The sequence below is a fragment of the Pezoporus flaviventris genome, unplaced genomic scaffold (genome assembly GCF_033815535.1).
Source record: "Pezoporus flaviventris isolate CSIRO_AGI_PZ_B2104156 unplaced genomic scaffold, CSIRO_AGI_Pfla_v1 ptg000005l, whole genome shotgun sequence".
NCBI classification, from domain to species: domain Eukaryota; kingdom Metazoa; phylum Chordata; class Aves; order Psittaciformes; family Psittacidae; genus Pezoporus; species Pezoporus flaviventris.
The window spans coordinates 5,070,622-5,097,665 of NW_026892553.1; the positions used below are offsets into that span (position 1 = coordinate 5,070,622).

The window sequence follows — 27,044 nt, forward strand, 5'->3', positions numbered from 1 at the left end:
TGTGACACTCTAGGCAGTAAGTGCCTCTTCTGCCTGTGCAGTTGTTGGTAGTTGATGAAATGCTCCAAGAGAGCGATGTGTAAGGCTGGTAGAGAACCTCCTATCGTAAAATTCTGAGGAGATATGAATAGTAGTGAGAGGATAGTGTGCACAATTTTACACATCTATACAGCAGTACAGGAACACAAACTGAAAGAACAAGAAGAGAAATGTAAATAGCAAGTAACTCTTAAATGCCTTCAGGTGCTGGGCTCCCATGTTTGTGCAGCATTGGAAGGGGCCCAGAGAGATTTTCTCACATTGAGCTGAACAGAGCAGATCCTGTCCCTAGAGAGCAGCCCTCCCTTTTGGTCATTTGAGATACTGTATCATTTTTTCCTTAGAAGAAAACAACTGTGTTCCCAAAGGATGCTCTCTTGAATGCTTCTTGCTGCACTTGTAGATAACAGCAAGGCCATGCAGGTGGCATAATCACTGGTCCTAAGTGGGAGTGCCTGCAGGCTCCTGTGTTGCAGTGTGCTGGCTGAGGTTATTCTGCAGGCAGCCAGGGAGCTGTGCAGGACAGCACAGGCAGGTTAGCTCTGATGAAGGTCACTTAAGTCAGAAACGCCAATGGTGTCTCAGTCAGGATCAGTAATACACTGCTCACTGTTTGGATGAAGGGGTGGGTGAAGTAGACCGCCATAAGACTCCAAAAACTGAGACTAAAAGTAAATTGTCCATTTCCCCAAGCAAGTATTCAGAAGAAACTCTGTATGCTAAACCAGAAAATGGTTAACATGAGTGTGAGTTCATCTGTGATAGACATTGATATTCGCTGCTTGACTTACCCACGCTTTCACAAACAAAGGTTTTAGTACTTTAAAAACCCCACAAAAGTAGTTACCAGAGCAGCTACTGAAGTTGCAGTCAACTCTGCAAGGACTTGGAACTGGGACATGGGTTATCAGGTCATTTACTTTTAACCAGACAACTGCATTTACTAGGTAAGATGGGCTTCTGCAGACAGTGCCTGGAATTGAACTGTATTTAGTGGGCTATTTATTTCCCTTTGTGGTTGGAAAGCATCTGAATCATTGTAACTTATGCATGGTGCTTTGTTGTTTAAAGAGTTCTTAAGTTCTCCTTCGATGTTTTCATGTTTATGTGACTAAGGTACTGTTTGTAAAATTACAGAGGAAAGATTACACAGCATTAACAAAGTTCCTCCCACCAAAATATGAGTATGTTCTAGAAGTTCGCATGACGCCTATTCAGTGCAAACTCTACCAATACTATTTGGATCATTTGACAGGTATGTGCCTACAATTCCCTCGGGTAACGAGATCGATGGCCATTTAGTAAGGGGCTTTTTGCCATTGTTGGTAGGTTGAGGGGTTTTTGTATCTATTATTTGCTCTACAGATGTATTTTTCTGCTTCCTGTAAGATTCACCTTCGCTCTGAGACTTGTATTGTGGCAAAACCTTTGTTTGCAGATGAAAAAATATTTTTAAGGAATAATAATATTTGCATCTCTGAAGAGTAGCCCACCTCCACGATTTGGTTCATCTCTTGTCTTCCTTTTTAAAACAAAAAATGTATTTGATTTTATGTCTCACTCTTCCAAGAAACAAGATGTTGACTGTAAGACTGGAAGGAGAGAATGCAGGATTGAGATGCACTGGTGTAAGCCACTGCCAGGCCTTGCAGTTTACTTTAGTCATCATGCTAGCTGAAGCTGTGATTTGTTAAATACTGGCTCTTTTGTGGAACTCTCAATTCGTTTGTTCTCAAGCCCCACAAGTCTGGTTTTCACAATGTCCATGCTTTTCATCAGCTCTCGGTGGTGTCTTGACTGGTTTGTCCTGGGGGATTTGCATCTTCCCAATACATTGTAAATTTGTTTAATTGAAAAGGTGTGTAAGGAGAAAACCCATAACCCCAAAACATGTTACTGTGGGCTGGTGTGCTGCTCACCTCTATTATTGATAAGCCACTGCAGCTCATAACTTTAGTATGTCAAAGTATCAGAATATCAGCACTTCTAAGTGATACACGTGTATGTACCACATAGACTATTAGAACGGAAATCTCAAGGTTTTCTGTACCACTGTGCTACATACAGCCAGTTTCCTCAGCAGCAGTTTTTGGGCTCTGGCGCAATTCAGATTGCTTTAAATACCATTTATAATAATGGACTTAATGATGTGGGGTTGAATTCCATAGTCAAGAATATTTAAGGCACTGCTGGTAGGATTTTGTCTAAAGCTTGAAGCATGTATTCACTTTTTGCAGTGATTTACTATGTAGTCTGTTGTGCCAGTTTACTGTATTTTTCTTGCACTGCTGAATCACCTGTCTGAAAATGCCTGTCTAGTGCTGAAGGATTGATGAAGGATTTGAGGGTTTAACCTGTTCTGGTTACTCTTCCAAGTTTAATTACAAGAAAGATTAATTGTATTTCAAATTAAGCTATGATTTATAGCAGTATGAAATTCACTATGTTCTCTTAATGACTTCAGTTTCTGGACAGTGCGGTTTGTGATCTCCTACATAAACTGCCAGCTAGACTTCATTTCCACACTTCTGTTGCCAATAGGATCTCTTGGGTTAAGTTATAGAAGTAAAGAGTTTTGGGACCAGGGAAGAACGCCAGTAATAATTGGATGCCTAAAAGCCAACTGCCCCCTTTGTCCTTGTACTCTAAAGGAGGAAAAACTTCGTGTTTTACTGAAGCAAATACAGAATAACCAAACAATCTAGTATCTTAAAAATGATAAACATTGGCTATTTGCTTATTATCTTAAATGATTTAGGTTAAATCTTTGTAGCTCTTTATAGGAACTTTTTCATCACACCAGTACAGTAGTTCAGTAGGTTGTCTTTGGCCTATCTCCAGTACAGAGCAGGGCTGGTTTTGTAGTCTCAGGCTGCCCCAGCATGGATTTTGTTGATGTGCTGTGCCTTCAGATAGCCATATAAACCTTTTACAGATCATTGATCATTGTAAGAGCTTGTGCTGTGTGTTTACAACTGGTTTTACAGAAGTCTTTACATACAGTGGCTTTCAGCACTTCCTTTCTTAATAAAGCAGGCAGCAGGTAAGAAGTAGGAGCCCTTAGTTCAGTGTCTGTTAAAGTTACAGGCAGGGTTTGCTTTGGCGAAAAGCCTGTTGCAGTGAGCTTCAAATTTGCTATGTCAGAGCCATTAATTTATTAACTGTTGTGTGTAAGTAACTGTTAAGAAAATGCACTGCCTAGCAGGTAGTTTAATTAATCTACCTAGATTCAGGGCTCAAATTCAGGTTTAACTAAGTTTGCATTTGTCAGAAGGCAGTGTACTGTTTCAGGACTTACCAGCCCTTTGTGGGCTTCTTCTACTCCCTAAAGGAGGAGAAAGCGTTACCTGCTTTCTCTGTCTTCATCTTGGGTTAGTGTCCTGCCAGTTTGGTCAGCTCAGTGCCAGAAACAATATGAGAAAGAAGAGGGGAAACAAGAGAAAGGAAAGACAAACGGCTTCTTTAGAGGGGAAAAAGCGTCTAAGCTCCCTCCCCATGGCTCAAGTCTTCAGAGCAAATCTCTGTTAGTTGCTGGTGTCCACATTAATTCTTTGTATAAGTCTTCAAAAGATTTCCATTAAGTAAGAAAAGGTCTCACTGCTGAAGATGCAGAAGGGGATTTGCTGTTTCTTGTGGGCAAATGTTTAAAACTACTGTTTTTTTTTCTGCGCAGCGTAACAGACACAAACTAAAATTCACATTTTTAAATGAAAGTTTCCCAAGTTTTTCCTTCCTTGAATCGACGTGATGCATGTTTTCTTGCATGTCTGTAATATAGAAAATTAAAAAGTCTGTAGGACTTGTGAAGTCGAAATGTGTTGGCAGCAGGTGTCTCTGTGATGTTAGCTCAGGTTTAGGGAAGTTCAGTCTAACAGTTTCTGTTGCCCTTACAATTCCATTTCCTCAAGTCCTAGGAGAGCACAAGCAGGAAGATAGTTGAGGCTGCTGTATGATTAAAGCATAGCAAGAACTTGCCTTGTTAAAATACTTATAGATATTTACTGGATGCACAGAGTAAGCTTCGTGCCTGTTTTGCTGTGGACATTTGATGATTATGATGCAATAGATACTATTCTCTTGCAGCTATACATGCCTTAAAGTCATAGAATAAATTTGAAAACAAGTCTGTTCCAAGAACCTAAGGTTAATATGCTGCTTAATGAGAAATAGAGACTACAAAACAGAATTGTAACTGTCTGAACATTGCACTACTTTGCACTAATATGTGCCTAGACAGTGGAAAAATAGGCTGGGCTTTTTTTAGATTCTTTATTGCAACAGAATGCTGCAGCATTACAGCCATAAAATAAAGGTAGCTCAGAACAGTAAGCCAAGTTCATTGAAACCTAAATGCAAATTGTATTTTGTGTTTTCTACCTTGGGCTGCTTTTGTAAAACCTAAATAGACATGACTGTCATTTTAAGAGGATTTGGATTCATTCCTGTGCTGGGGAGAAATGTGCTTTTATGTAAAAATGTAATCATGTTTCTCATTATCAAGAAAAAGGGGAAAATCTAATTTTGACAACTTTAACTAGGAAAAAAATGCCTGTGACTCAGTAATTTGACCTCTTTTACAAGAGACGTTACAATATGATGAGCATCTGGAAAGAACACGCAGTACCGAGCTAACGGGTTGTTCAAAGGGGGAATAGTATGTGGCAAACTGGCTTCGAGGTTTCATTCTAAAACCTGAACTTTATTGTCAGGTGTAGGTGGTGGCAATGAAGGTGGAAGAGGCAAAGCTGGAGCTAAACTATTCCAGGATTTCCAGATGTTGAGCAGAATCTGGACTCACCCGTGGTGTTTGCAGCTGGACTATATTAGCAAAGAAAATAAGGTAAATTAGATATATCAAAATACACTCTATTGAGAACTTTCCAAATAAGCTTTGCCAACTGCTAGGTAAAGTTTCATCAAATTAATGGAAATCTTTGTTGCTGTGGGGTAATTTTGCTGCTGGTTTTGTCATATTTTTGTTCCTGGGATGTTGTCATTCTTGAAACATTTTGCAAGGCCAACTCTTTGTAGAAGTTACCATTGTTTAAATGAAGAATGAGCAGATGGCTAAAGGTTTAAGAAAAGCTTCTGGGCAAGCAGACTTAGTAAAATTTCTGTTTTTTTCTCTTTTGAGGGCTACTTTGATGAAGACAGTATGGATGACTTCATCGCTTCAGATTCCGATGAAACTTCAATGAGCTTAAGTTCTGATGATTATGCCAAGTAATTGAGTTTTTATTCGTTGTTGTTTGTTGGATTTGTTTCCCTAATAGAACTTCGGTGATTTCTAGAAACGTTTAATTTTATCTGTCTGTTAGAATATGTTCTCCAGCAGTAGAGTTTGGGCACACTAATGGTGCACCATGGTACCTTTCTAGGAAAAAAAAATCCAAGGGGAAAAAGCCGAAGAAAGAGTCTAGCTCAAGCGGAAGCGGCAGCGATAATGATGTTGAAGTCATTAAAGTCTGGAATTCCAGATCTCGTGGAGGTGGAGAAGGAAATGCAGAAGAACTTGGAAACAACCCTGCATCTGTTATAAAATCAGAGGAAGGTGAGTATAACGTAAAATTGAATCAAACACAAGGCAGCCTCATTTCGCAAAGGCGATTTGAGAGGGCTCTCTGGAATTCTGCTTCACTGCAAAATGGCAAATTCCTTAATTCCACGAACTGCTTCTCTCCGTACAGCTCCCACTACTGCTAAATACTTATCCTGGAGTAACAAGGGGCATCAGTTTAAATCTCAGGGGTCTTGGGTCAGGGAAGCTGCATAGGTAATTTCTTTTAATTTGTAAGTACTAAATGATACAAAGTGAACAGAGAAACTGTGCTGCTTTTCATCTCTTTTTAATATATTGGTGAAAGATTAATGGAAAGATTAAGAAATGTGCATGTCATTCGTTGTTGCACCTGGAGTTTGAAGTGGATGTTGAGCAAGCAGATACAATGCAACAGGAATATGAGACCTTTTTAAGAATTTAAACTACTTACATCCGTACATTTCAGTTTTGGATTTTCCTTTAATTATCCAGGGTTTGTCTCTAGTATCATAGAGCAGGTTTCCTGATTGTATCATTTCTTGTGTGTCTGTTCACTTTCCCTAAATAAATAATTTTGGAGGGACAGTTAAAGGTGAGAAGTGTTTTTATTTTGGTCCCCATCCAAATGACAAACATACTGTAAATGTGTAAGAGGAAGACTGTGAGAGTGTGTGTGTCCTGGATTCAGTACACACACATGGTGTGTATAGTAAAATACGTACCCATACAGATTAAATGTGTTAAAGCAAAGACTTGCATTATAGGCAGGGTGACTTTGTCTGTGGTTCACCTCTCTCATGCAGCCTTGTTCAGTTTAATGTAGGTACAGAGTTTCTAAGCATACATTTAGTGCTGCACCAGCTGAGGTTTGTGGGCAGACTTTCTATCTCACTACAGCTCTTGGAGGCCCTTCTGCAAAGTTTTGGGGTGAAGACAGAAATAGATAGGTGGTGTGTATAGGATTTTCCTACAGCATATCTAGGTCTCTTACTCAGTTTGTTCTTTTTTCATTCTATTACTGAAGAATATGTTCTGTAAAAGCTTGTATGAAGGGAAGCTCAAATGTGAGATCTGTCAGCATCGGTTCTATCTTGACCATGAACTTTACTGTTGTGTCATGATTGCTTTGCAGTGCATAGTGTGAAAATGTAAATGATTTGAATTGTTCATGAGATAGAACACTTCTACTGTTTAAGTAGCAGATCCAAGTTTCTGTGTGAAAAAAGTTAGTGTTATGAATCTAATCAGTCAATTTTTATCACTCTAATGGAAAGAAGGTTAAATTGAAGATCACAGAAATACCATAAAGCAACTTAAATCAAGAAAACATGCTTCTCATCTGCCTTTCTGGTTATAATGCTGAATGCATGCTTTCTCCTGGCTGAATTCAGAAGGAATGTAATGGGATTATCATTAAAGATTGCCATAGTCTGCATCAGACACTGTTGAGAGGTGATCCAGACTCCAGAAGAATTGTTTTGCTTGGTGCAGAGTTAAGTCAACAAAATAAACTTACAGTAACACGTTAAAAATGAGATTGTTCACAGGTATGTGTTTTAAGAGGGTTTATTAGTGTGCTAGCAGATGAGCAGACAAGAAACTTCCTCAAAGAATCGTAGAATCATGGAATGGTTTGGGTTGGAAGGGGCCTTAAAACTCATCCAGTCCCAGCCCCCTGCCACGGGCAGGGACACCTTCCACTAGAGCAGGTTGTTTCAAGTTTCATCCAACCAGGCAGAGCTTTGCATGGAAGGCAGAGTATGATGGTGCAATTTATTTGGGTTTTTTCCTCTGTTGTGAGTTAGCATAAAAGGCAGGGAGGAGTTGTTTTATCTTAGGGTTAAGGGTGGTTTTTTTTTCCTATATGCTAATGTTTTGTCTTTCAAATTAGTTTAGGAAAAAAAAGATCCAAAATCTGCCCCTAAAAAAATTAAGCTGCTTTTCACTGATTGCAACATTTATGGATGTGTTTTCAAAGATGCATGCTTGTTGGAAACAAAGCTGTTGATAAGTCCTCTTGGGGAAAAGATGGACATGGTAGAACTATTTGTCCTAATATCCTGCAACACAAAAAGGGGATTTGTGACTCTTACTGATGACTTGTGCTGTTGGTAGCTGCTAATTTGGTAGTTGCTAATAGTGTAAATGCTGTTTTTTCTTTGCCTAACTCTTTTCATACCCATTAATGAGGAAACGACTATGTAGTTCAGACATCCATAGCATTTAAATGGAGACCATGCCTTTATCTTTTGAAATTACTTTTATGTTGTTCTGTATAGGCAAAGCTACATCCTCTTCCAACCCTGGCAGCCCAGCGCCAGATTGGTACAAAGATTTTGTCACTGATGCGGATGCTGAAGTGTTGGAACATTCTGGGAAGATGGTGCTTCTCTTTGAAATTCTTCGAATGGCCGAGGAGCTTGGAGACAAAGTGTAAGGCAGTTTTTAATGACCTTATAAATGTGTTACTCTGACAGTGGTCTTCACTCAGTTTTCATAATGCTGAAGCTCAGTTTTCTGAAGCAAACGTGCATGCTACATTCATTTTTATCAGTGAGTTTTCCCATACAATGCATGTGTAGTCCACAAAACTCTTCCTCTGTGTCTGGAAAGGCTGTCTGTTTCGAAGGTAGTCTCAGAGTGAGGAGGGAATAAAAATAAAGCAATGCAATAATTCAGATAACCTCAGAGGTCAATTTTGTGTTTCCCTGTTTGTTTTCAGCCTAGTGTTTAGCCAGTCCCTAATATCTCTGGATTTGATAGAAGATTTTCTGGAGCTGGCCAACAGGGAGAAAACTGAGAAGCCCATTTATAAAGGTGGGTGTCACAAGTCTTTCTTCAGTCCAGAGGGAACAGATCTGAAATAATTGTTTTCATCAGAAGTACTGTATGCTCTGTACTATTCCTGAAGTTGGCAGGATTATCGGTCTCCTCTGCAGGTGGTCTCTGCTGTCCCATTATGGATTCACTTTTGATTTCATTCTGTTATCATCCATGCCTAATACGGCCTAAACAGATTAAATGTTCATCATTTGAAAGGAGAGAAGGCATTTTGTGATGTTACATGCCGATGCATGGCAAATTCTGATCCTTCCTACTGGGAGTGAGCTAATGAAAGGAAGTCAGACTGCTTTAAAACAGGGTGTAGAACATGCAAAATGTGAATTTAGGCTTCAAGTGTTCTTCGGTAGATTATTTTATGTATTTCAAAAGGAAGCAAAGTACTGTATTAATTGTTATCCTAGCGATGCTCAAATGGCAAGGAATTTCTCACTAGGGAGCCATGTCCTCTTGCATAGGATGTTTTTTCTTTTCACTCTCAGATCCTTCCAGAGCTCCTGATGTTGCAGTTCATCCTTATGTAAAGTTTCAGTTCCCAGTACATCTGGAATGAAAAATTCCTTTGAATCTGAATTCCGTTCAAATATCTAAGTGTAAACATGTTGAACAGTTGTGTAAGAGCAGCGTGGCTTGGTGATACCGACACTCATTTGGTGAAGGTCTCAACTGTCCGTCACAGATCTGTTGCTTCCTTAGCTTCTGAGCATTTGTCATCTTCAGATGTTATCAGCTGTCTGTATTCTATGGAGTTTGTGCCTTTAGTGTGGTACAATGTTTTAAGGGGTAGGGTTTTTTATCTGTGGTTGTTCTTTTGTTAAGGACTTAGACTGTGTATCGTAGCAAGATTCACCACATAGAGGCTTTCCTGATACAACTCAACAATCTCTTTGTCATAATGTCATTACACTGAGCAGTGCTGTCTCCTAAAAAATGCTGTTTTGTTATCATTGATGGCACGGTGGGGTTTGTGTTTCTGTACCTCGATGGCTGATGAAGATGAGAGGTTACGTGTGAAGTGGGGAAGGGATAAAATCCTCTGTCAGCTGTAATTATGTTTTCCCCATCTGGTAAGAAGTATCCATAACTTACAGGGTAATAAAGAGATTTTTCTGAGTTTCAGTTCCCAAATGATCAGACATTGCCTTTTGAAATGCCCTTTGCAGCATTTACTTCCGAATACTGTTTGTATGGGAGAGGCTTACTTAGACTAATCATGTAACATCAGACTACACCAGTCAGTTTTAAAAGCACAGTTAGTACTGTAATGCCTAAAGAGTACATGTAGTTACATTTTGAAATGAACTTTGGCTCAAGTTAAGGTGTATCTTTGCAAATGTGCCTCTACAACTAGAAATAGTGAAAAATAAGAGGAACTACCCCACATAAGCTCAGGCCTTTTCAAATACTTCAATTTAAAATTAATCTTGGAAATTAATTTGATCATAATTGGGTATATTTAAATTCCAATCTGTCTAAAACTGCTTTGAGGAGTTTTATTTCATATCAGTTGATCTTTTTGTAAGAAGTAATATCAGAAGAAACAAATAGGGATAAATGCTGGGTACTTTTTGCAACCTGAAATAATATTGACAACATCTATCTTAGTCTTTTTTTGGATCATTTTAGACAATATTGGTTTAGGGTTTGTAGAAGCTATTGAGGGCTTGTGGATGATCATCGTCGTCACAAATGTTGTTGCTATTATTTTCTGTCACGTTACATGTTTTATATTTATATATATGTCACCTTACATATATTTATATACAGCTATGCAGGCTGTATCGCATCATTTTCAAGGCATGCCTGTGGCAAGCACCTGTATCCTCCAAAAATGTTCTCTATCTTGAATAACCTAGAGTCTTCTTTCATTGTTTTAAAATGCCAGAGAGAAGTGCATTTTATGTTCCATATTTGTTCTTTTACTATTTGGAGTTGTGTATATCCAGTATTATCAGTCTGGTTATTTATGCAATCAGCATTTTAATTGTTTGACTGTTAAATCTGTAGGTGAAGGCAAATGGTTCAGAAACATTGATTACTATCGCTTAGATGGTTCAACTACAGCTCAGTCAAGAAAGAAATGGGCTGAGGAATTTAATGATGAAACTAATGTGAGGTGAGATCTGTTCTGAGATATATATGTGTGTGTGTATATATATAAGCGTATATATATATGCTTAATTTTCCCACTTCTCTCTTTTGTTCTGTAGTTCTTTGCTATTTGTATTAGTGTAATAACCTCTTAAGGCTAGAGACTGAATGTCGCAGTGTTGTCCAGTGCAGAACTTGTATAAACAACAATAGGTTTCTGATTTCCTGAGATTATTTCCATTTCTGCTGATCAATACTTGTTCAGTATTTCCGTGCTGTTTTCATTCTTACTTAGCTTTTAAACACTTGGGGTCAGAGAGAATCTTTTTAATTACAATTACCTAAAAGGATACAAGGAGCAAAGAAGGTCAGAGCCCTGTGGAGTCTGGCCAGGAGACAGCAGTCACTTGGACAGTCAGAAGCATATAACTCTCTTAGCTGTCTCCAGAATTGTCCATTGCTCATACAAGATGGGACTTTCAAGTCTGATTTGGATAGGTAAACAGATACAAATTTGTGTAAGTTTAATGAAGTTAAGGAGTTTCACCTTCCTAGATATATTTAAAAATTAAAATACGTAGTTATCTGGCAGTCATTTATAATGTTAAGAAAATAATAATAAAAGTTAAACAAGTAATTCAATGTTAATACTCTTAAATAGTTTGTTCTGTCAGGTGCATGTCGAACTCATTTTAAGTTAAACTCGACTGAGATAGTATGCAAAAAAAAGCAGATACATCAAAGAGACGGTGTCATTCCAGAGTTATCCTGAAAGTTTGCTAGCCAGGAAAAAGCTTCAATAGCATGGGATATGCCTGTTTAAAATTATGCTTTAATTTGATATAACTAATTTTATTAGAGTTTGAAAATGCAAACCCAACAATTTTTTCTTCCCCACCAGTAAGAGCTGGTTTGCAAAAGGGCCCTGATCTGCATCTCTGGGAGTGTACATTTTGCTCAAAGTGTTGTCCTTGTAAATCTGCATCTGTTTTATGCTTAATGCAGTGTTTTAACGAAGTCTTCGAGTTATTCCAGTGTGTGAACAACTGCACAGTAACACAGCAACGTGGGAGCAATAACTGGTTTCCAAAATACTGACATTTTGCAACTTTTCTCTGTTCCAGAGGCCGCTTGTTTATCATATCCACCAAAGCAGGTTCCCTCGGAATTAATCTCGTTGCTGCTAACAGAGTAATCATCTTTGATGCGTCTTGGAACCCATCCTATGACATCCAGAGTATTTTCAGGGTTTACCGCTTTGGGCAGAACAAACCTGTGTTTGTGTACAGGTTTTTGGCTCAGGTAGGTTTCTGACTGCTATTTTTGTGATCCTCTGGTCCTGCAGTCAGATTTGTGAACTGAACTGCTTGGACCTGGGTTGAAGCCTGCAGCAGTCCACACTGAAACAGTCATCTTCCAGCCTTAAGCTGACAGCAGTATATGGCCACTGAAGAAAGCTCTTGGAAGATGGGCAAAATAAATAACAACTGAAATTATTTCCTGTTAAGCCCACATTGGCTTTTTGTGTAACCCAGATTCTGGAATTTTAGCAGTAATTCACACATCCAGACTCAGAAGAGTCTTCTCAGCTCTTGTCATTTGCACACCGCTAAAAAGCCTAAATCAAAGACACTGTAGAGGATGTGAGCCCCTGACAGTCCAACTGGAATGAAAACACAGGCAGCTAAAGGATTTGTTATAAAGAGGCATCCAGCCATGATTTGAAAACCTGTTTCACCCACTCTCATCACCAATTGAAGATGTGTAATGATTCTGATTTTTTTAAAGTATAATGCCATTATTTCTGTTAGGAGGTACCTTGTGTCATCCTCTGTTTCTTCAGCTATTACAGAGTCAACTGCAGACCTTTTCCCAGTAACAGTACTTAACTCTTGATCATGTCACTATTTACTTGCCAATTTAAATAGATTACTTTTTGTGACACACTACTGTCAGACATGGGTTTTTCCTTCAGGCTTCAGTCTATTTTTGTACTTGTGCACTTCTGAACCACCGAGATCTTTTTTAAATTACCGTGTTCAGAACAGGCTGTGCTGTTCTCATACTTCTCACAGTCATCATCTTTTTAGGAAAAAAAAGAGAAAGTAATTTTCCTTTTTTCATCAAGGATCTAATTTTCTCATACACAGCTGTGATGAATTAGACTTGACTGCTTCTCTTCCTTCTCCTCTCCACCCCAGTGGTATGGTATCTGTTTTCCTTTATGCAGGCTGCTCAAAGCAGCAAAATAGGGTACATGTTGAGGAAATTGCCATTTTTTTTGGCATAATCCTACTTTGGGGAATTGAAGCAAAACCAGATCTGTTCAAAACACTAATGAAAAAATACGTTTCTCAGTCAGATGACATATGTCTTTGGGTTTTCAGGGAACAATGGAAGACAAGATCTATGATCGTCAGGTAACAAAGCAGTCGTTGTCTTTCCGGGTTGTCGACCAGCAGCAAGTGGAACGTCATTTTACTATGAATGAGCTTACAGAGCTGTACACCTTCGAGCCAGATTTGCTAGATGATCCTAATTCAGAAAAGAAAAAGAAGAGAGTTACACCAATGCTGCCAAAAGTAAGTTGATGCATATCACTAGGAATTCCATGCTGCAAAAATAACTTGCATCTGTTTAAGGACATGGGGTATTTGATCTTCGAAGAAGAGTGCTGTGTTTTCACCTCAGAGCAGCGTTCTTCGCTTTGAATGGAGCTGAATAGCAGGAAACACAGTAAAATATGTAATAAATACAACGGATGGTATAACGAGCTGGGTAATGAGTTTCCCTTCAGTGCAATTACCTGTGTGAGAAAAGAATCCTCAGTTAAAAGACAGTTTTAAATCGGAACAAACAAAAATACTATTTCACACAGTTTGAGTGAATAGAAGTTTTACTGCAGGAAGCTGTGGAAACCAAGATTCAATTAACATCTAAGTGAGTTGGTGCTAAATGAACTTTGAAGTTCATAGTGGTTTGTTTTCAGTGAGGCCTGCCTAACTCTATTTGTAATGGATGTGGCATGTGTAGCAGTGGTTCATTGTCACTGCTCTGGATAATGAACCACCGTGCAGAAGCGTAGTGGTTCGTTAGCCTTTGTGATTCTTCAGGAACTGAAAAATTTCTTAACTGAATTTAAAACTAAAACCTGTACATTTTACAGGCAGGCAGGAGTAAACTTCAGGGAAAATAATAACTGATCCAGGAACTTCATTATTCTTTTCCAAGTCAGTTTTATTTAAGATGAGGCTATGCTTTTGTACTTTGTCTAGTTTATATATTCTTGTGGATGTGGTCTGCTAAAGACTAATTCATCATTAAGCTGTTGGGCAGCTGTCTTTGCTTCTTTTACTGGGTGAATAAGTAGTAAACAGTAACACGTAAATGTGTGGCCCATAGTTAAATGGTTAAATTTCTAAGTTACTACTGTGTTTAGGTTGTTATACAGTGTATGTTGGGAGGAACGGATTCCAGTTTGTAAATCTGTTCATTTCCAAGGAAAAATGTTATGTTTTCCATTCTAGACTGTCTGTAGACGACTGTGATACCATGTAATAGATCGTGGTCAGGCATCACACTGGCGTTCTTAATAGTTAAGCCACTCTCTGAAACAGTCTCTTGGACCACCTACAGCGTCGGTGCAGCTGCCGGGGGGATTTAGGAAGTGTTAGTTCTCTAAGTGTTAGTCGCTGTTGCACATGCATTTTAAAGCCTTGAAAACAAACTTTAATGACTACACCTAAGCCTCTTTTTATTGCAGTGTTTCTCACTGTAAGCAGGAAACTGTAGATAACAGAAAAATTGATTCTACCTTTTTTTACTATGCTGTTCATTTTTATTTGGGCAAATTTGGGCAAAAATTCCCTCCTAAAACATCTTCCTTTAGGTTGTAATTAATAGTATTTATTTGATCTTTTTTATGGTCTTAGTTCCTGTATGCCATGTACATCTGTGATCCACAGACTCCTAGGTAACGCATCGCCCTTTGCTGTTACTGCTGCTTATTTTTAAGAAACTGAAACCAGATTGAAAAGCTGTGAAGCAGCTGAGCATGTTCACTCAAAGCAGTGATCAGCCCAACGCAGTAATTCTGTTTTGAGAGTTACTTGTTTTCTTTTACAATAATAAATCAATTAATGATTGAACTATAATGTAAAAGAGAAAGATTATAAACTCCAAGCTCGTGTTATCATTGTTTGAAATATTAGGTTCTATATTAGTTCCCTTCCAACCATCAGTGTAAGGTTTATGTAAGTTAAGATCAATGCAAGCTTTTAAGCCAAGTCCCTGGCTGTAAATAGATCAAATCTCTGTACTGGAATTCTCTTTGTTTTTTACATGGCTTTAGCAAATAGTATCGGCTGGAATTTTGTCCATTGAAAGATGTGTGTCTTTGTACACACTGTGTACAAATTTCTAATCCCTAGATTAGAATCCCTACAAATCATCTTGTAGATTAATCTTGTTTTAGCAGTTTCTGTATTTATTTGTTGAGAGCAGGGCTTTACATTCCTAATAGCCTCATGGAATATGGGAAGCCAGCCATTAACCCCCAAATACTCTTTCCTTTTCTTTGTCCCTCTGAATTAGTCCTGGTAGTGTAGAATGATGCTGGAGTTGAGAGCTGGAGGTGTGAAGTGGTGGAGGATGTACCTAGCGCCCAGCATGGGTTGGCAGAGTAGGCTGTGGCATGCAATGTAGCTGATGGTTTCATGCGTCATTGGTGTGGTTGTGGTGAAAACCTCTTTAAAATGCTGGGGGGGGGGAAGTGTTTCTAGGAGTGTTAATAAAAATCAGGTGTCACCATGTCAGGTATTGATTGCGATATGGGCTTTGGGCAGGGAGTCTGAGGCAGGAGCGGAGTGTGTCCTGTAAGGCCATCAAATACACACAAGTGGTGAGTTACCATGGATGAATAATGGGTAGTTCAGCCCAGGGGGGATGCCAAGTGAATAATTACATTCAAGGTGACTTCTCTGCTGGTTGGGCATTGACCTGCTTTGCCTGGATGGACAGTGCTTAGTGCCAAGGTAATACATGGTCACAAAGGACTTTATGTCAGAGAACTCCATTTCATTTGGTGCTTATGTTTACTATTTTGATGATCCTGCTTTTATTGTTATTATTTTTGGCTGTGTTTGTCTTCCCTGTGCAGTTCAGCTGAGTGGGATAATTTACTTTCATGTTATCCACAGTTAGATTCTTGCTCTGCACACAAAACCTGAGCTAGCCCAGTAGTTGCAGTGACTCCTTCTTGGATTCCTGTCATCTGTTTAATTGAATTCTGGCTCATACCTTATTTATAATATTTAAGTTCTATTTCCTATTCTGTCTTTTTCTGAGCTATTCAACTCCCTAAAATCCTACATAAATAATCAAAAGCAAGTATCAGCTGTAGGAAATAGTGCAGTGGATGTTATTCTTAAGGTTATTGATCCAAAAAGTTGACTAATCCTTATTTCAGTGTAATTTTAGCAGAGATGCATGATTTACCTTTATAAAACTTTTTAACAATTAAATGAATTTAACACACTCATAGCAAAGAGTGTATTAAAAAGACTGTTGATACGCTTATGAAAACATTTTATTGTAACATAGATTAATTTTACAGCATTTGGGGATTAAAGTTTTCTTTTCATGATGGTGCATGATGTTCTGATGCTTTGTTCAGGGTAAGTTCAGCACACCCAACCTGATCTCTGCAGCTCTTCTGTTTGGAAACAAAGGCCACTGCAGCTTTACCTGTATTACTCTTCCATCACTGAGCTGTCTATCCCTTGCTTACAAAGACTGAGCTCTTCCTATATAATTACCAGCAAAGCAGAATAGGCATTTAGGCTAAAAGAAGGCTTTAGTTCTGCCTTTTACAGGTTTTGTGTGTAATTGTCTCTCTTTGTCATCAGGCTTCTTTTTACATCTTCAAAGCATAGTCTGTTGAACAGTGTTATCATGGTGTAATTTTACTGTTGTGCAGACAGTAAAGTAAGGGATTACCTTTGTAATCCTTAGCATTGGTCTGAAATGCACAGTAAAAAGACATAAATATACTTAAAGCGTAGATGTGCGCTAATGGTGGAGATAGAGCTAGTCTCTGAACAGGTATGCTCAAATATCTGTTCTTTCAAACGTTTTGAATGCACGTTAACCCTTGGAACATGGGTGCAAAGCCGCTTGAAAATAGCATTTTAGAATTGCCCCCTTCAAAGCATGGGAATTCTGAATAGAAAGGAGGTGAAATGTGTTCCATCTTTTCTCCAGCCATGTAAGCACAAATGTGGGAAAACTTGGAGGGAGAATAGCTTTTCTGCTGGATGTCTAGAACATCTTGACTACAGTGACACCCCACAACAGGAAGGTTCTTTAGGTCTGCAGCCAGGAATCGTATATGTAGAGAAGGAAGAGGAAAGATGTTGAATGTTTCACGTAGAAGTCAATGGCGGATGTGCAGTGTGCAGTGTTCCTGGAAGCTTATCAAATTTTCATGTCCAGTTTTAATTTCAGCAGCAGTTTTCTGCCCTTTGTAGTCCGAACAAAACCTTCAGGTTGCCAGTGAGTGCACATAACTTCATAGTGCCCTTACCCTCTGAAACACCCTTAAATAATGTGAATATTTGGTTTTAACAAAGTATTTGTATTACGAATGTTGCTCACATGAATTACTAAGTTGGTCTTAACTTCCACTGCTTGATTTCATTCATCTGCAGTCCTTGCAGAGTTGAAAAGCACTGCTTTAGAAATTCAGTCCAAAAAAGGTGAACGGGTGTCTTGAATCTGAATAATCAGTCAAATTTGCTGTATTTAAGTCTAGAAATAATTAGTGTATATGGGCCATGAGCTTTATGCGGCTGTAGTGACTCAGTATCTAACACGGACCACAGGTATAAGCAGTTTTTGTTATAATTTCTGTAGAGTAGCAATTCAAAAGGAAAAGATGGTGTAAAGTGAGAAATTGTGTTTATTATGATTGTATTTTGGGTGCTACATTTTACTTTGCTCTGAATTTAACAGTGGATCTGGTGCCTTTTTTTAATCAGTCTGATTTATGACTGGGCTATTGCTTTGTTGGTTTGGTTTGGTTTAAATTCTTAACTTAGGCTCTCACAGCCTCTTAACACTCAAGCTCCCAGATGATCGTGTGCTGGGGGAGCCTTGGCTGGTGGCAGCTAACAGGAAGAAGGGTTTTCATCACAAGCACTGATAGCTGGACTCAGTGATCAGTGCAATACTTGTGGCTTGCCTTGGCCAGTGCACTACATGTTTCAGACCAGTGTGGGTGAGGTAGGAGCTGGGCAATGACAAAATGGGGCACTGCCTGTCCCTCGGAGCTGGTACTTTGCATCCTCTGTTCCTTGCTTATTCATTCTTCCCCACATCAGTGTGTTCAGTGGATTGGAGTCACAGTCACGTTTTTATGTGGAATGAAAACTTGGCTTGGTTGAGGTCATGTAATGCAGATGGGAAAAGCAGATTAAAATAATAGTTGGGATTCAGTTGGATATAGGATATCATTACTTTATACTACCTCAGGACGTAGCCAGGGCATGTGTTTTACTGTAGTTCCGTACTGGGGGATAAGTCTTGAATTTGGAAGGCTGTTGATCTCAATCAGAATAATTTGCTGCTTATTTAAATTCATTTTTATTTTTAACCCTGGTATTAAATGTTCAATTGGTTGAGGAAAAACTTGTTTATGAATTACAGCAGAGCTCATAGTCCTTCATGGAAGATTTCCTTTTTGATACATTTATCTCTCCATAGCATGTCCCTTCCATCAGGATTTTAAAAAGGCAAACCTTGTTTTAAAATTCAGAGCCTTTTTTTTTCAGTATCTCTTCATATTTTCATTCCTCACCAGGATTCCCTCTGAATAAACCAGTTGATAACCATTGTTCTACCAACAGGCTAAGAAAAGGAAAGGGAATACTTATTCTGATGATTTTTTTGTGTGTGTGTGTGAGGTAGTTGGTTTTATCATTGTAAAATTAAACAAACTCAATGGCAGCACCTTCCACATCCCAGTTTTCAAGCTCCATCATTAAAGTTAATGCAAAATAAAGTTTAGACAAAGAAAAGCAAACACACAGTTGGATGTAATGTAAACCACATTTTGAAGGCTGTGCTGGCTGCCTGAGTGTGGATTATATATCAGTATTGTTTTCAATAGTAGTGTTACCATGGAAGTTAATGCATATGCATGTCCGGGAGCGCTCACATGCTGATGTACAGCTATGGTATGCTGAGAGCACTTCAGTTGTGTTAGCTTGCTTAACTTCTTCACCTACTTCCTCTAGATGTTTTAGTCATATCCTCTTGCTGCATCCTTTTTCTTGCTCTGCCTTGTCTCCCACCACCCCAAAACCACCATTTTGTCCTTGTGCCCATTAGTCCTGCAGATACTACATTGAATGTTGTGTTGAGGAGCTAGTGATGAAAGCATTGATTCAGATTTAGTGAGACCAGATAGAAGGATGAACCAAAGACATAATGGGTTAACATAATGGAGTTTTAAACACATGCAAGCAACAACCAACCTTCTGTACCTGTTGTGACAGAACCACTGGTCAGGACTAGCACATGCAGTTCCCAGTGTTGCAAAAATCTGTTTGCTTGTGGGTAGAAGCCATTCTTTCCAATCATTGTTCTGTCTAGATCATAAAATATCAGGGTAGGACAGTTCCTATTCCTGTTTGTTCAAATGCCTTCAGAATAAGGGCACCATGTGGAGTATGTATTTGTGTACTGCAAGAAGTGTATTCAGTGTATTCACTGTAATTCATTTCAGGGGTGGCCCAAAAGTTCAGTGAGGTAATGTTTTTGTATTATGAACCTTTGTCTGAGTGCTGGGGTGTATTGGGGCTTTCTGAATTCTGGAAGCTCATCCGTGGTACAAGTGCATTTAAAAATAAACCATGTCCAATAATGGTCTCCAAAAGGGGCTTCCTGCAGTGCGGCATGAGTGGGGTTTAGCAGTCTTGTAGAGCGTGTGTTCCTTCATCATTGCAGCATTACCTTTGTTTTAACACAGTGAGGCGTCGTCTTTGAAAATACTTTGTAGAGACTGAAATGTTGACTCGGTGAGAATGAGTTCTGCAAACCCATTACTACCTACCTGGCAACATCAGCTTTTCACATTCATTTTCTCTGTCTGTTTTTATATCAGTTTTTCATTGGGACCACGATCTATGGTCATGTGGCATCTGCAGTCTGGAACAAGGGCAGTAGCAACTTAATATTGTGCTTAGCGTCTAGTTTGGTTTTGTTTCATTTAGGGACTGTTCAACATGGTGGTAACTCTGCATTCAAAAAACACTAAGAGGATTTACGTATCATTTTTTGTATTAGGAATCTTAGACTGAATGCTGAGCTATATTGGATATAAATACAGATACATGTGTGTGTATACATGTGTATACATAAATACAGATGCATGTATATAAATGTATATTATGCTTGTGGACAAAACCTTCACAATAGTTTGCCATTATAAAGGACATAGTAAATATCTTTGTAAACCTTAAAAGCAGTAAAGTGTTAGGGGTATTGTGGATTATAGAGGTCTAAATTGCAACCTGCTGATCAAACCCAGTTTATAGCAGTGATTTGACCTTTCTTAGCCCAGATGGGTTTATCTTGACGTGTATCTTCTGTTGAATGCTGATGGGCAGTTGGTTGACCAAAGTACTACTTAGCGTTTTAAATGCAGTAGAGGTGTTCTTTCCATATGGTAAATGCAGATTATTGATAGGTCCTCTCAGGTATCCAGCCTAAGCAAAGGAAAAATCATTGAGCACATTCCATTCTTTTTAGGTTCTTAAAGTACATTTATTGTTGTGGAATCCAAGTGCATTCCTGTGGTTCATTAAGTGATTGGACTGTCATCTCTGTAACAGATTGTTAATCCATTACCCTCCCTCTGAGGAAAACTGTACTTTGAAGTGATTTTGAAATTCTGCTTCTCTGTGGTCTGAGCTGCTCTTTGTGAAATGGGGTCGGAGCAGTAAGTTGGGAATGCACAAGGAATAAACAGAGTAGAGCTCTTGAGTGTCTTCTCATTTTGTTGTCTCTTCATTTGAACAGGATACAATTCTGGCCGAATTGCTTCAAATCCATAAAGAGTATATAGTTGGATATCACGAACATGATTCACTCCTGGACCATAAGGAGGAAGAGGAACTCACTGAAGAAGAAAGGAAGGCAGCATGGGCAGAATATGAAGCAGAAAAGAAGGTAAAACTGATCAGGTTTACAATATGAGAAAAAGCTTGTGCTTTTTTGTCGTCCCTGTTATTCCCTGTGTCTTGTTTATTTGATATTTAAGCAGGTGGCAGAATGAATAAAATGGTAAATTGGCTACAGGTTTGGGATCTTTTACTGTAAAAGGAATATGATAACTTGGTGTAACTGGAGTCTAATAGAAAATTCCTGGAAAGGCCAAGTTTGGTATTCAGATCTGAGCAGTCATCTGAAAGTACAAGAAGTCAGAGTATAAATTGCCAGTGACCATCATGAGTGAACAAATGACAAATGAAATGGAGTATTGGAAAAAGGTTTTGTGAGGGAGAAGAAATAGGAAGATACATAATACCATAAGCACTAAAATTGCCCTATGAGAAATCCATATGGGAGATGAGCTTTATATTTATAATTTATTTATAAATTATGCATTTCACTTCATCAAAATTTGATTAGAGTCAGGTCAAACTCAGCATTAAGTAGTGGGTTTGCAGTATAAAAATGAATCTTAATTTAAGATATACTGATAAGCCTTGGTCATTTTCTTTTCTTAGTGTGCCAAATAATTGAGCTAAATTCTGGTATTAGTGAAGTCTAGAACTTTGACTCTTCTTTGATTAAAACGTCCTTTTGAGTTGAGGTTTGGAAAGGATCTTCAATATATTGAGGTTGGCCTTCATGGGCAGTGTGCAGGGCCTGTAGTCTTCCCTAAGGGCTGGTTTGTCTGTGGGTGGTATCTCATGGGTCATTATAGAAGACCATGAATTATCAGAGTTATTCTAATGTAAGTGCATTTTGTGTCTTTAAGGGCTTGACCATGCGTTTCAACATGCCAGCTGGGACCAATATGCTTCCCACAAACTTCAACTCTCAAACTCCATATATTCCTTTCAATTTGGGTGCTCTGTCAGCCATGAGTAATCAGCAGCTGGAGGTAGGTACCAGTCCAAGTAGGGTAACATGTTTCTGTTGCTCCAAGCATACATGTTTTCTTTCTGTCACCCATAATGGATAATGTCATTGTTGAACATCTTGATATTTACATTATTGTATCCTATTTTTAAAAGGGCTTTTTTTGTGTGTGGCTATAGTGAAGTCTAATTTGTAGGCACATATACCTGTGTAGTAGTACCTCAGGATTCTGGAAGGTTAACTGCATTCTTTGCAGACATTAATTACCACATCTAGCTTTCTGCCTCCATCTGCCTTCTGCCCAAGAAGGAATGGGAAAGAACCCATAATCCCTGTACTGAGCGGAAGTGATTAAAATAGTGTGGAACAGGTGGTTTAAAAGCTGCCAAAGAGTGAATCTTTTGCTATTTTGTTTCTTGAAACAACTCCATTAGTTCCTGAGTCAGCTTTGAGTGGGCCGTCATAACCCGTCAGAGAATAGAGAGCATGCTTGTTTCTCTTGGGTTGCTCATAAATAGCAATTAATTAGTTTAAGGCTTGGGATTTTTTACTTCTTAAAAAGATCTGAATGTGCTACAAGTTGAGGTAATGCATCATTTACATGCAGGATAAAAATGGAAGTTTTACACAGAGATTTTAGCAGTATTTTTGGGGTGGCATGGTTTAGTGTGAGGTGTCCCTGCCCATGGCAGGGGGGTTGGAAGTGGATGATCTTAAGGTCCTTTCCAACCCTAACTATTCTATGATTCTATGCTCTGTTCCTCAGTCATCTCAGGTCCTGGTCTACCTTCTTAGCTGAAGTAGCTGAGGGTGTTTCTTCCTAATAAGATGCCATGCTATGAACTGCAGAATGTGAAGCACCGTTGACAGTTCTTATCAGAGTAGGTCTTGGGATACCTACCAGAGCCTGGGGAGAGCCTGTGCTAAAGAATTGAAAACCTCTGAAAAAGTTTCTAGATGAGGGAAACCTGAGCAATAATCACAATATATGCCAGTACTATGCTAAAACAGATAATTTAACATAATAGGTAATGTTTTGAGCACACAGAATGAGTTGAAAGTGTAACAGCATCAAAGCCAGTACCACAGAAAATTTGCCTGGGTAGAAATGGCATGCTCCTTTTATGATCTGGAAACCTTTGGGTACAAGAAGGGCTTTTTACCAATACTTCCCGCTGTATGAGGTGGCAGATTTATTCATGCTATTCAGTTACTCTGTGCTGAAATTCAGTTGTGTGGACGCTTAGACTCACTGACTTGTGCAAACGGAGAGGAAAAGGTAATTGAAGTCTAGGTACAAAATGTAAAAATTAATAAAACTTATAAAAGGATGACGAACGTGTTCTTTGTACCTGTGCTTTATAATTAATTTCTGGTGTTTCCTCAGGACCTTATTAATCAAGGAAGAGAGAAAGTTGTGGAAGCAACCAACAGTGTAACTGCAGCAAGAATTCAGCCCCTTGAAGACATCATTTCAGCCATAGTGAGTGAAACGGATAACTGTTGGTTTAGGTCAGGACACGGGGAAAATGTGCAATAGTGTCAGAGAAAGAAATGACTATTGTATATAGTCATTCAGCTAATCAATTTCATTATTAATGAGTATCATTTCCAGGTTGTATTGACCTTTATCCCTGCAGCTTGTAGTAACCCTCAATGGTATCTAAATGACAGAGCTTTAGAGGACTGGCAGCTTAGATCCATAATTATTTGCCGCACTCTGAAAATGCTGGTTTTCTACAAATGAGAATAATACTTATGCATAAATAAGATGTATTTTCTATAGCTTGTTCTTATCTATCAAGGTCTGCCGTATTTCTCACTTGCTTCTAATAGTCAAGAGGTGTTATTACCTTACTTAGCAGTTAGAAGAACTAGTAACTCATAGTTCTGATTCTGGTGAAGTATAACTTTGCATGTATCAGAAACTGGGATGTGTTTTAACTCCTGATGGAACTCTGAACATAATGCAAGACCATTACGCTGCTGTTAAATGAGTAGTGCCCATAAGGTTTGTTTTTTCTCCTTTTCAGTGGAAAGAAAACGTAACCCTCACGGAGAGCCAAGTACAGGCCCTGGCACTAAGCAGGCAGGCAAGCCAGGAGCTTGATGTCAAGCGCCGAGAAGCCATCTATAACGACGTCCTTACTAAACAACAAATGGTAAAGTATCTCCTGCCTATTTGACCAACTGTCCATGTGTGGCCCGGGATGTTGAGTGTGGACTGTGCATGTGTGTGTTCATAAAACCGGAGTAGGCGTTTAGGTAGATAAATACGTACCCGCAGAACATGTGTTTCAGTGGGCCAGGTATTTGCTGGCATTGTGAAGTGGGGAAATGGTGGCTTCTGCAGTGTGTTGGATTGCATTGCTCAGCCTGGTCAAAGGAGAATCCATGAGAAGTTCATTAAAAAGAAACACCAGATTTTTCTGTTGGAGTAGTTTGCTTGAAGGTCACGAGGCTTAAAGAGAAACCTGATTCCCAGAGAGAGCTCAGAAACCAACTTCATGAAACACAAATCTCAGACAGTATTGGTAATGGCTTTTCATCTTAGAATTATTCTGCAGAATCTGAAAGACGCTCACATGATGTCAATGGGAAGACTTTTTCCTTAGGCAAGCAAACATTTAGTGACAGTCTGCACGCAGCACTTTGGAACGGAAGATAAATGGTGTCTGACAAATAATGTTGTAACTTATACCTGGGAATAATTTCACAGTATAGTGCATGTTGCCATAGCAACTTACCTAATGCTGCAAGCAATACAATAGGCAAGTCATTAAGAGAACTTAGCCTTAAATGGTGTTACTAAATGGTTTCTACAGTCATCAACTTGTGAATACCATCACATTAGTGATGGTGATAACAATGGTGCTTTTTTCTTCAGCCACCCTATCCCTAACTAATTGATTTTAACTCTGAACTTGATACTTGCAGCACTGAGACAGGCACTTACAACAGCTCTACTTTCCCTTCACAGTTGATCAGTTGCGTTCAGAGGATACTTATGAACAGAAGACTACAGCAGCAGTACAATCAGCAGCAGCAGCAGCAGATGTCGTACCAGCAAGCAGCAATGAGTCACCTCATGATGCCAAAGCCTCCAAATTTAATCATGAATCCTTCCAACTACCAACAGATAGATATGAGAGGAATGTATCAGTCAGTGTCTGGTGGTATGCAGCCACCACCATTACAACGAGCACCACCCCCAATGAGAGGCAAAAATCCAGGGCCTTCCCAAGGGAAATCAATGTGATTTTGCACTAAAAGCCTAAAGGATTGTTAAAATCAGAGAAAGAACTTTTATTTTTTTAGGAATCAATGGCTTAACAGAACTCAACTGTAAAAAAGGTAAAAAATAGTTTGGTTGGTCCCCTTTAATGCCACGTTCCATATTAGCGTTTCAGCTTTGTTTAACTAGGACATAATGTTTTCCCTGTTGTCAGTGATGTTGCCTAGAATCTTCTTACATATGTTGAGTACAGGAGATAACAAGTTGTTTTCAGTGAAAACAAGTCCTCCCGTAACAGTAGCATCTCCACAGGTTTCCTGTCTAAACTCCTATGCTTGCTTTTAGTGGCTGTGAAGCTGTCATCAGATTTGAGAAGCTTAGGAAGGACTGCAGGTCTGTATGTTTCAGTATATACCATATGTGAATTGTAAACAGCTGAGTTCTTGATTAGAGTTGATTCCTCAAATTATGGAATACTTTTCTGCTTACCCATTTCTTTATATTAATGGGAATATTACAAGATAAATAGTCTAGTTCCCTTTTGACTGAGGTCTGGACTCGTACTCTATCATCTGTGCTGAATGAAACAGCAACTAAAAATACTCTGGAACAGAATTGAGTGCAATATTCTTAAATACTACTACTCTGAAACTTTTGAGTCGTGCAGTTATATGGAAACTGTGTACACAGCCTTAACTCTGGTGACTTGCGGAAAGCGATTGCTCTTCCCCAGTCTTCTGCCATTTTTTGTTTTCAGTTCTATGTGATGGAATAACAAGCGATGATCTTAGTTGGAAATGTTTTTCCTTCACATGCGAATTCACTCTACGTGGAGTCCAGTACAAAGCACATTTCTGTTAACTCCTTAATGCTGGTGCTACTGTCTTTTCCCATTGCCGGCAGTGGGAGACAGGCCAAGACAATTGAATTCCTGGTATTTTGGGGGTTAAAAATAAGGATGGTGGCCAGGGTCAAACCCTGTTACATAAAACAACTTTAAAATGGCAGAACCATTGCTGATACAAAATTGATGCAAAGAAAAGTGCTATTGCAACTTCCAGAGCTGCCAGAACAGCAAAATACCTTTTTCCTCTATTAGGTAAGAGTTTTGGTTATGCACTCCTCTCCATCCCCTTCCGTTTTGTGTGAAAACATGATTAATACACAAAGAGCTTGGTTTTGTTCTGTTTTGGTTCTTTTTGCGTAGACCATGGATACATTTCTGGTTTGTTATATATCATTAGCACTCCCTTTCCCCACTCGTTTCTGTTCTTGTGAAGACCTACAAATAGGCTTTTTCTTTGCATATAGTTTGGTTGATTCTTTGCCTCCCCCAAAAAAGAAGAGTTTGTAAATCTGGGGATAAAAGTAAGTGATAGGAACATCGAGGCAATGGTGTATCGACTACAGAGAGCTCTGGAGGAGCGAGTGGATGGAGGCGTTTGCTCCAGCCATTGCTGGACTCTTCTGACTTGCTGACGTGAACTGAAAAGTGTTTTGGTTTCTGGGAAGTTTCTTGCAGGAGTTTGAGTTCTTGCCCTGAATGGACAAGTGGGTTTGTGCATCTGAATATGCAGATCTTACACAAGGATTCAGTTGGCAATTGAAACTTGGTTTGCGATCGGAACAGTTTGTTTGACCTGTTGCAAAGCCAGCTAACAAGTTGCTGTCTTGGACTCTTATTACAAGATACCACAAGAGAACCTCAGTATGTTTGAGTGCTTTGCCAGTTCTGCAGTTCCATTTTATTGGGGGGGGGGGGGGGGGGTAGCAAAAGAAAGACGTGTTCACATGAGAAGAAACAAGACGTGAGACTTTTGAGACAAACATTTGAAGGCAAATGTACTCTGGGCAACTCTCACTGATACTCCTACGTGTCGTGAGTAAGAGAAATCCTTTCTACCAAACCTGGGAATGTTCAGTGGAGTTTTACAGTAACTCAAAGACTTAAATGTGGAAGTTTTAGGCAACATTTAAAGGCACATTTTTTTTCATTCTGGACACAGCTATGGATAACAGAAGACTAACCACGTAAGAAGGAATCAGAGATAAGCATTGAAATAACCCTTGGACCACTTTGCATACATGTTTCTCACTTGACATTTTAGCTGCATAACAATGTGCTTTGAGTATAACATCAAGCTTTAACAA

The 27,044-nt window shown here is 39.0% G+C and overlaps 1 protein-coding gene across 11 annotated transcripts in view; it reads left to right on the forward strand.

Moving 5' to 3' along the window:
- Window positions 1-26,658, forward strand: part of ATRX (ATRX chromatin remodeler) — a 79,622-nt gene extending 52,964 nt beyond the window's left edge. For 9 of the 11 annotated variants that reach the window (XM_061445763.1, XM_061445754.1, XM_061445757.1 and 6 more), the window contains 15 exons: window positions 1,177-1,294; window positions 4,749-4,879; window positions 5,174-5,262; window positions 5,418-5,590; window positions 7,858-8,011; window positions 8,301-8,395; window positions 10,427-10,535; window positions 10,859-11,008; window positions 11,635-11,812; window positions 12,898-13,092; window positions 20,591-20,740; window positions 21,555-21,680; window positions 23,046-23,141; window positions 23,692-23,820; window positions 24,639-26,658. In XM_061445763.1, the coding sequence (XP_061301747.1) occupies window positions 1,177-1,294; window positions 4,749-4,879; window positions 5,174-5,262; window positions 5,418-5,590; window positions 7,858-8,011; window positions 8,301-8,395; window positions 10,427-10,535; window positions 10,859-11,008; window positions 11,635-11,812; window positions 12,898-13,092; window positions 20,591-20,740; window positions 21,555-21,680; window positions 23,046-23,141; window positions 23,692-23,820; window positions 24,639-24,917 (2,172 nt within the window). In that variant the 3' untranslated portion in view covers window positions 24,918-26,658. The remainder of the gene's footprint in view (window positions 1-1,176; window positions 1,295-4,748; window positions 4,880-5,173; window positions 5,263-5,417; window positions 5,591-7,857; window positions 8,012-8,300; window positions 8,396-10,426; window positions 10,536-10,858; window positions 11,009-11,634; window positions 11,813-12,897; window positions 13,093-20,590; window positions 20,741-21,554; window positions 21,681-23,045; window positions 23,142-23,691; window positions 23,821-24,638) is intronic. The other 2 variants (XM_061445758.1, XM_061445765.1) reach the window with 1 other exon arrangement.
- The last annotated feature ends 386 nt before the right edge of the window (window positions 26,659-27,044 follow it).